At 38.0% G+C, this 11043-nt stretch overlaps 1 protein-coding gene across 1 annotated transcript in view; it reads right to left on the bottom strand.

Annotated features, from left to right (window-relative positions):
* Window positions 1-3216: 3216 nt before the first annotated feature.
* Window positions 3217-11043, bottom strand: part of HIBADH (3-hydroxyisobutyrate dehydrogenase) — an 87579-nt gene continuing 79752 nt past the window's right edge. The window contains exons 7-8 of the mRNA XM_064506264.1: window positions 9360-9516; window positions 3217-4954 (exon numbers count right to left, since the gene is read on the bottom strand). Of these exons, the coding sequence (XP_064362334.1) occupies window positions 4796-4954; window positions 9360-9516 (316 nt within the window). The 3' untranslated portion in view covers window positions 3217-4795. The remainder of the gene's footprint in view (window positions 4955-9359; window positions 9517-11043) is intronic.

Raw genomic sequence — 11043 nt, 5'->3', positions numbered from 1 at the left:
TGTTCCTAGCCACACACTAGCCAGTTTAGGTACTGGAAACAGCTCATCTACACAGCACTCAGTTCAGGCTAGCTGCCCAAGTATTTACCCAGTTTCCCAGGAATGTCTCTGGGACTAGAGAGCTGCAGATGTGCAAGAAAGCTAGCTTACAGCTGGCTCAGGTATGTCTGCAACCAGTTATTACAGCCCAGTTAACACTGTAAATCACTGGGAAGAAAGCAAACACCAAGCACTAAGAACAAAGTACATATAGAGATTTTAAGAAGTATTCATGTTATTTTCTGAATCACTTGCCTCCCTATAGCTGCTACAGCTATAAGTGAGTAGCCTGCATAAATATGAGCTGGTTTGGTCATGAATCTCAAACCAGAAGATAACCATTTCTGTGAACACAACAGTAACACTTTGTATTGTTGTATTTGTATTGTAACATCATTTGCATTTCTTTCCAGGGTAGCTACATTTCAAGTACAAGCAAACTTACCTTTATATCAGTTATATTTCAGTCGTATTTGTCCAGTGCTTTAAGTCTTTTTGAAATCAATGAACTTCGTAAAACATACGTTAGCATATTAATTATTTCTGGACATAACATTTACTTTAACAAACAGAACCCTGTCATCACCAATGCAGGCTCAGTAAAACTAAATAGAGAAACAGACTGAGTTATCTCTGACCTCAAATGAAAATCAAATCCCCCTCTCAGGGTCAAGGTCAAAAAGAAGAGTTGGGTGTAAATGCAGAAAGAAGAGCCAGACTTTTAGTTACACAGTAGTTATAATGTGACTTTTAGTACTTTTAACAGGTTTACCCACCTGTTTCAATTTACTCCAAGTGCTCATAGTCCATGATGAAGGCAAAAAATCCCAAATCAACCAAACAAAAAACCCCACACCGCCATATATCCGCCTAGTTCCAAACCATACATCTATTGAACATACCAACCATAACAATATTCATTCTCTGTCCACCTAAAAAAACCCCTTTGTAATTGTTGCTATTATTTATTGGAAAAAAATTAATGTGGGACAGTGCTGGCAAGCAGGACAGGCTGTGACAAATCATATATGGAAAGCAACAAATCTTTAAAATACCAGCAGCCTTTAAAGACCATACATCCATTACATTGTTGCATTGAATGGCAAAGACCTCTCTGCTGTTGTAAATTTGAGCTTTCCAGAAGCAGTGTTTACTCTAATTTGCAGACCTTAACTAAGCTAGTCCCACTACTTTTCAATTTTGCATAGCTTGCAGTAAGAGTTCTAATGAACTTGATAATGAAGTGAATGAAAAGGTTTCCCCTGACTTTCAGAGGGTCAGATCATAAATCTGAAATACTGGAGAGGATCCTAGCTCCACATGTTGTTTCAATGCACCAAGAAAACACAATAGAGGTTTCTAAATTGCAGCAAAGTTTCCACAGCTTATTAGACAGTCTTGTGTTGTAAAGACAGGTAATATTCTCAAGTTTTCTTGAGCAAAGTTAAATTACATCTGTTTCTTATGTGGGGGAGCAGAAGACAATGTTGAAGATGTGGAGACAAATCAAAAGCAACAGGTATCACTACCAATCAAGTTAATAGCCTCAGAGCTGTTTCTGAATAGTTTTGATCTGTCAAATCAAGATGATAGACTAAAAGCACAGGAAAAACAACTACTGTATAAAAACAGTAGCCCTTCTATGACAGTAGCCCTCCTTTGCTTGCTCCAGCAGCAGACCCAGTCTTTGTGCTCCATAAACCACTTAATGAAATCTTGATGTGGGCAAGAGCTGTAAGATTTAGACAGCTGAAAAGATGTAGCTCTGTTCCAAGGCAGGAAATGACAGCAGCTATTGTGTCTCCTCCAGCACCGCTATCAACCATTGTGGGACAAGGCTGGGATAGAGACCAGCAGTATCAACTTCCGCAGCTCCTGCTGGCTCTTACTCTAACCATCACCATCCTGATGGCAGTAATGCAGCACAATCCCTGCCTGAGAGATGCACTTGAACTATGTAGGAACTGCATCTTGGCCACATCTGTGCTGGAATCACGTGGTCATTCAAAAAAAACACTAAGAAATCTTGGCAGTATTGCAGCTGATGGCAAAATTCCCACTGATTAAAACAGAGCCACAATACCACGTATAATACTTTTACTTGGTCAGAATGCCTCCTCTTCCTCCTGAGGCTTGTAAGAGCCATAAATAAAGTTAAAGCAACATAGTACTCAGCAGTTTTAATAGAAGGCCTCCTCTGTTAAACGACCACCAAAAATAGTCGCTTAAGACAGGTTATACCGGAACATAAATGAGAGAAGCCTGCTTAGGATTTTTTTAAACCATCACTACTTTTATTAGTTGTCAATGTTTTCCTGTTAGTCAATAAATGTATTTGATATAGGTGAGTTTCCAAAGTAAGCATGATGGGAGGGCTAGTTTAACATTCAAATTAATTTAAAAATAAGTTACCTCAAGTTTGCCTTTGGGACATTTACAAAATATGCAGTTAATTTGTTGCACCTAATTTGTGTGTATATACTGGGAGGTCATTAGTGTAGAAATTCAACCAATTTTACAATCTTTCTGTTCAGCTCAACAAATTACTGTTTTCAACACCTGTTTCTGGCAGTGACAATGGTTTTAGTGCTTGCTTAATTTCCATAGACAGGAAGCATACCCCAGGCAGAGGAAAAGATACATTATATAAATATGTATATGGCAGAATAGATGAAGCTAGTATGAATACCACCACCATGATATGTATCCAGTCACATAATATTTCCTGCAGAATTAGGAAAAAATGTGTATTCTAATATGAATTGTATTATTGACTTCAGGTATTGGAGGTTATGAGAGGTTTCAAGACACTTTCCATAATAAGATTTTTAAAAGAGTTGTTTCTAACTTCGCCAAACTAACTGCTTGGTCTAAAATTCTACATGCTGGCTGTCTGCCCCCAAGCTGGGGTTTTTTGTTTCTTGTTTTTATTTTAAGCCAAAATCCTCCTCCAAGAAGGAGACCAGAGAACATTTTGTTGGTTTGCCAGAATTACATTTGGCAGCCTTTACTGCAGCTTGAGAACCCCTACGCTTTGGAGTAGGTACTTAAAATTTGATCAGAGGTAGTGGAGGAGAAGAAATGAGCCTTATGTTTCCCCAGGAAAGTCTGTTCAAATTTGCCTACTCTACAAACCTTTGGGAGAAAAACAAAGATAACAACAAACTTTCCACATGGTTGACTTTGCAATTGTAGTAGTGTTTATTGAAGCTTTTAATCTAATTTCAAAGAATGAATGCAATCCTGTAGAAACGGTAGTTTTATCAAAGATGAACAATTTTTAAAAAGTGAGTTTGCTCCCAGTAGTCCTATACACATATATAACATTAATGATCCCCAAATCCCTGAATAACCTAGAAATATAGTTTTCAGAACAAACTGAAAGGAGAACTGATTGGTCAGTATTAATGACCTTTGTATAATGTTACTAATGTGTTAAAAGCTAATGTCTACGTTCTCAGAAGATTATTCACATGCTTCTTGAGTTAATTCAAGCACACAACGTTGCTATCTGAATGTGCATATATAAAATGCGCTGTCATACAACCAAAATTACAAAAAATAAGAATGTAAAATGCATAATTGACCACTAAGCCCCAGATCCTGCAAATAAGTGTGAATGACAGTAGGTTCAGTAAAATCAATGGGAGTACTTATCTTCATAAAACTAAGTGTGCACTTGTACACTTGTGAGTTCAAGGAGTTGGTGACCATTTCGTTACCAAAATGTATATGCAAATATATTTCCTTACTCAGTTCACAATAGTTCACAATAAGAGCTCTTCAAGACCCTGCTTTTGCAAGACAATCTGTAGAAAACCAAGCAAATTAAAAAAAAATTAGTACAAGCTTGTATTGAACTGTGTGTTTACAAGAGTGCACCAAAACAAAAAGCAAATAATCATATAGCAAGTATTTACCAGTATAGATTTTTATTTCTTTTCAAAATAATGGGGTTTCCTTAGGTTTATAATACTGCAATAATTACCTAAAGCAAATGTACCCTCTGTTAGAACTTCTAATAGGTGCCATTCTTGAGTTCTGAAAATGTGTAATGGAATACAGGAAGAAAATATAAAATTGGGTTAGCAAAATACAATAATGGAGCTTTACAAGACACATATTATGTTATTTTAACTAAGTCTATGAGTTAAACATGCTGTAACAGCATTCCACTTAAGTTACATATGCCTATAAACTTAAATCTGCAACCTGAATCCCAGGAAAAATTCACTACTGATCAACCCAAAGCTAGTAGGTCCAAGGAAAAAAAAAAATCCATCTCAAGCTATGTTTCTTCATTGAACAGATCTTCCCTTTTTCTGTAAAGAATTCACTTTTCATTTTAATAAACCACTATATATATCATTATCACATTATAATCACTATATATCTTCCCCTTACTATTCAAGATTCTCTTAAGTTTGTAGCCATAATGTCAGTTATTTTATATGCATTTTTAATTAAAAAAATATTTACTTTATTTATTGCCTTTAGTGAAAAAACCTTTGATGGTTCTTAAAAAAAGGAAATTCCTGTCTGGCTAATTGCCAAACAATCCCTTCCCCTGACTTGCTTTTTCAGGAACTGATGAAAAAATCATGGAGTTTGCAGTGATCTAGACAACCAAAGATGACTAGTCTGTATGGGATCACAATGCACAGTATTTGATTAAACCCGCATACTTCTCAAATGAGCTATAAGGATAAAAACAAAAAAATGTGTTTTGTTATCACGTCCATTGCTGAAGGGCAGCTCATAAGGTTTCCTCCTCGCGTAAAAACTGGAACACAGCTGAGAAGTCTTTCAGGGCATAGCCTTTTGCACACATCATCCTGTAGATCTGATGTGCCTGGGATCCCAAAGGGACTGGTGTCTTTGTGTTGGTGGCAGAAATCTGGGCCAAGCCAAGATCCTGGGGGAGGAGGAAGACGGAGGAAGAGGGCAGAGAGGAAGAAGGGAAGGAAAAAAAGTTGGGGAAGAAACAAGAAGGATACAAATAGCTATGTACATATTATAGGTTATTTGGCTTCTATTGTAAAGAGAAGTCTACTGCCAAGAAACACAATATTCCAGCCTTAGAATTCCAATCCAGGAAGAAGGGAGCCTTGTTTAATTTTTCATTTTTAAAAAAGCAACTCAATGTTATTCAACAGAAAAACACAGCTCTGTAAGGCAGACAACCTCCTTCAGGATCCGAGAAATTTTAAGTTTCCAGATCACTACACAACCTGTAAGCAAAACTGGAACTTATTTTTCCCCCCCTCTAGTATGCCACCTCCAAAAATAAGATTCCCCTAGCTATTCACTCAAGCATTTTACATATGTTTTAATAGCATCATTTCCCTGTTTGGGTGAGAGGACACCTGGTGTTCTAAAACAAGTTAAAAATGAAGCTGGAAAACATCAACAAAATTGAAGCTGCTTAGTGTATGCACGTTTATTTTAATATGACTGTGTGATTAATGGAAAAATGATAGGCAAAGGCCACTTTGTGAATATGAATGGTTCACAGTCTAAGTGGAAGACTGTATTAAAGGATTCCCTAGGGGACTCTTCTGGGTTTGCTACAATTCCAAATTTGCTTTAATGACTGAAGTTGAAAGAATAGAGAGAGTACTTCCACTGCATCTTCAGACACTAAGTTTGGGACATAAAAAGAGGTGAGCTTGCCAAGAAGAAGAATTTGAAACCTCTCCTCCAAGACTCCTTGGCCAACTAGAGCTATAATCTCAAATAAACAGGACATGACTTAATAAAGCAAGCACCATGTACTATAGCTAGCTATAGTTGGCTAGAAATAATTGGCTGCATGCATGCTGCACAAAGAATTGTGAGCTAGGCTGGAGGATGTCTTGAATCCTAAGTTGAACCAGAGACAGAGGAAATCAGAGAAAGAAAAGCTAACGTGGGTCTGGATATGTAAACAGACCTATTGTCTAAGTATGAAAGTAATCCCTGCACACAAGTTTGCCTTTATAAGGCCTTGCTAGAGAAGAGCTCCCAGTTTTGAGTATCACATTTCAAGAAAGTTGCAGAAGAACCTCTCAAGTGTTGCCAGGAAGTGCCTAGATTTGCTGTCCACCCAAGACTGTATATAGAATTGCAGTGGGTTTTTTCTCCTGTAACAAATCTTTGATACAGAAGATCGGAGAGACCGCAGCACTGCTGAGAGAACCTTCAGCTCCTCAGAGATGACTTACAAGACAGGTCTTTACTCTCTGTGCATCTGGATTTGAATTAGCACAAGAAAATTCACGATCTTACTCCACTCTCTAAATGTCACTTTGATCTGTAAATCGGCTCTATAAAGGTCATTCTGATACAAATCAGAAATACAGTTACTCTTCCTATTACCCTTGAATGACTTCAAGAATTAGGAAAATGGGAAAAACATACATATCAGATGCCAGAGAATCCAAAATATTCTTCACCTGCCTCATGTGTAGCAATTCTATTGAAAGACTCATGACCTGAGAAATAACAACCTCTTATAAACCTTCTTTGTGAAATCTGTTGCCATGCTGTCCATTTTATTCAACAAAACTTAATTCATGTCATGGAATAGTCAAATGGCAAAATCATCCTACTTGAAACTTGCAAAGGGGGTTGATTTTCATAATGCTGATCTATTTTTCTCTCTGATGGGGAAATCACAGAAGCAATCCCTGAAAATTCTGAAGACTGCTACCAGAGGTAGAATTTCATAAAACAAGGCTGTTAACTTCCACGATGAGACCCTGGCTCCAAGATGGTTGAAATATCAGACGACACCGTAATAATTAAATGGATGAGGACTCTTGACTACAAAGTGCAGGAAGGCTTTTTTCCTTCCATTCTATAAATTGGAGCTTTGAAGGAAAAAAAAAGGAAAATACAAATAAAGCTTTGCTTTAGCTTCAAGTTGTGAAGCATTTTGCACCTTTTCTTTTGATGTTGCAGATTTTTTTGAGTGAAGCAGTACAAAACAGTTCTGATGGAAATTTGCCTTTTGCTGACTTTTTTGGAAAGGTAAAAATCAGATCATATCTTACTGGTTCTCTCTTCCTCTTTGGAACCAACATCTTCCAGATGTCTCGCTGTACTGACTACTCTAACCACTTTTTCTCAGCCTAAAGTGGTGGAAAAAGACTATCTTTTGGGAGACAGTTGCCAGTGTTTAAAAAAAAAGAAAAAAAATTGCTCATTATGAAAATACCTAGTTACTTAAACCTATTTTGCAGTTGATCTAAATGAAACTCTGCCATTCAGAATAAAACTCAATGCTTCCTTGACAAGAGTCAAGAATAGTATGATCTCAATCTAGCTCTTTTAAGGACTCAAAGATGACTGAGCTGTAAATGAAAGATGGGACTTCTGGCCTGCAATGCCTTTGATACAAAGATTTTATTTCTTTTTCCGTGAATGACAAAAATGTGTTTTGCATTTCTCAGAAAAGAAGTCCCCAACTCAAACAATTGACAAACTACATAATACATTGCATACCAAGATGAAAGGGATAATAGAAAAAGTACCACAAAGTAAGGAACCATGTCTTAAAAGAAGTCACCACTGCACCAAATAGTACCCTGAACATGAATAGCTCTGTCTTGGCTACTTACTCAAGTAAGGGCTTTGAGGCAGAGCCAAAGATCAGATTGCTTATCTCTAATCAATAGCTCTGGCAAACCCAAACAATAACCTCTTGCATTTTATAAACCAGTATTTTAAAGAATGTTCCCTTCTCCCCCAAACACAAACACGAAGTAAAAACCGTTGCGTTATAACCCATCCCTCAAACAAATGAAAGCTCCTGGCAGTTAGTGCATAGACATATAGCAGGCCAACCTTAGAGGGGTCTTGAGTCATGTAGCATTAATGAAATGTTTTGGTTCTATCACATGGAAAACTCTGGTCCAAATTCCTTGGACTGACAGAATTTGGCTAATTCCACTGAAGTCAGTGCAAATACAACAACTGACATAAATTAACTGAGAATCTATGGGAGCACTAGTTGTTTTATTAGCACGCAGGCACTGCACCACAGAGACTCTAGTGCTGTGGAAATCCACACTGCAATATCCAGCTTTGATCCTCGCTCTAAGAATGCTCTTGTTAGTATTAAGTGCTTAATTTAATTTCTGTTCACACTGTACATGGGAAGAGTTAAGTCACTGGACTTAAATGAAAGTGAAACTTACTGAAAATGGCTAGAATGCCAAGCCAGTTAGGAACACTCGCAAACGAGTAGGTCTAAAATCCTCTCCGGTATGAACTTAAATGCCTCCCTCAGGACAGTATCTCCATGAAACTGATATTCAAAGCGTGAAATGGTTTCCTGCACTTACTGCTTAGATGGGAGATCTCTTCCAGGACTGTTTTTGTAATTTACCTTAGGCAATCACTGTGCTAAAAGCAGAAGTAGTTCAAGGGTCAGAGTCCTGTGACTCCTTCCTCCAGCTGCATGTCCTCTTCACTAGGATGCAGAGCCCTGACCTCCTTGCCTACTCTCCTCTGGCCTCTAAGAGTTTTGCTTTCCTGACCACAGAGTGACTCAGGACACTACTTTTCCCAGAACAGCCAAGAGCATGGCAGTAAGAGCACTCTCCTGGGATGAGACAGCTGTAGGTTACAACTTCCTCAGGCTGAGAAGGACCTAAAACCCAGATCTCTCACTTCATAGACAAAAGATTTAGATTACTAAGATTTTACTCATAAGAAGCACTGCTGCCACCAACAAAGACAATTCAAGAGTGGTCACAGCATGGTGCAGGGACCCCAGAAAACTGGAGTCGACAGGAGGGATTGATTTGAAAGCTGTTTTCTGCATTCAAAATGGCCTTAGGCAGAAAGACAAGCACCTAAGCAGTTGGCTCAGCAAAGAGTGGGATGCTACAGGGCATGTCCAGTACCACAGCTTAAGGTGTCTGAAAGAGATCAGGCCAAAAATCTTAGGTGCCTATGATATCTCTTGCACCTAATTAGGTCAGCAGGATTTTCCTGAATTGCTGTCTTGAGTTTAGGCTCCTATATTCTACAGAAGTCATGTGAAAGGCACCTAAATGGCTTGCAGAATATCTGCCATACACACAAGCCTCTCAGGAACAGGTGCTCCTGAATTAAGTCAGTACTCAAAGAAAGTGTATGTAACCTCATTGAGCGGCTCTGTAGTTATAGTAGCTAGGAAGAGCTACTTACTAATTCAGAGCTACAATAATAGGTTGGGGCCCCTTCTGTTTATGCACATTCATTTCCCTGTAATCATAAATTTTCACTGACAAGGATGTTTGCTAGAAGCCCAGCAAGAAGCAAATGTAGCTTTACATACAAGTGTTATGTACCTTAGCCATGAGTGTTGCTCCAAAGCCACCTTGATAATTATTAGCAGATGGTACTCCTTCCATCACTCCTGGAACAGGATTGTAGGTGTCGCTTGACCAACAGCGGCCTGAGCTCATATTTAGGATTTTGGCCAGCAGCTTTGGGTCAAGCCCTAATCTGTCAAAGGTCAAGGAAGAGAAGTGTTAATGTCAAAATGCATAAGACATGGGTGACTTGTTTTATAACTTAGGACCCTACCGCCATTTCTCTCCCTTTATTGTAAGTCATGAAAAATGACAGAGTATTGATATTGGGGGTGGGGATGCTGTATTTTAAATTAAAGAACATCAATCTACCATTTAAGGATTAGGATTTCAGAGCTTGTTCCTTTTACACTAAGCAAAGCCCCTTCACCTAGCAATTTTGAAAGTGCAAGCAAAATAAAGGTCCTCTGAGAACAGCAGTTCTCTTGTATGCCAATTACTGAAAGGCATTCTCTGTTCTGCTACCTACTAGAGCACATACTTGTTCTTCATATCAAAACTATATTCTCTGAAGCTGAACAAAGAAAAGAATTCAAAAGCAAGTGAGGGAGTGCAAAAATACCTGTGTAATGTGTTTATATGTGCGCATTAATGCATTTTCGATGTAAGCAAGATAATGCAAAATGATCCTGCACTAAGAAGCGACCAAAAACATTACCCTTTTCAAAAAATATTACCACTGTATACATCTGCACATTCTTTGCTTTGTTTTTATTAAATCTTTATTATCAACTCTTGCTTATGAAGCAAGTCTGCCTTACACTGTGACATATGCTATCCATTCACAGACATACATTATAGTTCTGGGTCAACTGCTGATAAGGTTACTGATCCTGATAAAACAAAGCTTGTCCGAGTAGAAACATCATTTGTTCCCTCACAGAGCTGATTGCATAAACTGCTGCTCAGTGTGGACCCTAGAAGTACTTCAACATTATAGAAAATTAACCCTCTCATGGATTCACATTTATGCTGATACTAAGTTGCAAGTGTAATTTTACACCAACTGCATTTATAGCAACAATGAGCAGCAGCAGTTTATATGAGCTCTTCAAAAATGTTGACCTATACTCACCATAAGAAGGAAAGCAAGGTAATTATCTCCAATAACAATCAAAGAATGAAAACAATTCTAACTGAGCTTTAACCTCTATATAAATCAACACTATATTAGCTCTTACCTAAGATTTTCTGCAACAGTATTGCATAACCATAAGGATCCTAACATCACTTCCGGGCTCCAGAGCACTCAAGGTTTTAATTTGTAGGAGAGTAAAGCTCATTACCAATGGAATAGTTGCTAAAATTTGTAACTGTTTATTCTAGTAGCCATTTCAGATTTGAAAAATTATTTTTAATGCAGTGGGCCCTATAGTATGGTTCTTGCTCCCACAATGACATGTCTCTGCAATTCTCCCCTCCTAACGCAAAGCAAAATCACTTTTTGTACTGCAAAGGTAGCTTTTTAGCATTACTGTTGTGCAGTCTTATTTATGGCTTGCTGCAAAAGCCACTGGAAATCAGTGGAAAGTCCGCCACTGGCCTGAATGAGATCAAGCTTTATTCTTCTTCACATTTTTTTCCAACATTGTCTCAACTGAATGCTTTCAATTGCCATTAAATGTATACATACATATAATACACACATGTACTTCCCACC

The sequence above is a fragment of the Dromaius novaehollandiae genome, chromosome 2 (assembly GCF_036370855.1).
Source record: "Dromaius novaehollandiae isolate bDroNov1 chromosome 2, bDroNov1.hap1, whole genome shotgun sequence".
NCBI classification, from domain to species: Eukaryota; Metazoa; Chordata; class Aves; order Casuariiformes; family Dromaiidae; genus Dromaius; species Dromaius novaehollandiae.
This window is presented reverse-complemented; position numbering and strand designations above follow the sequence as displayed.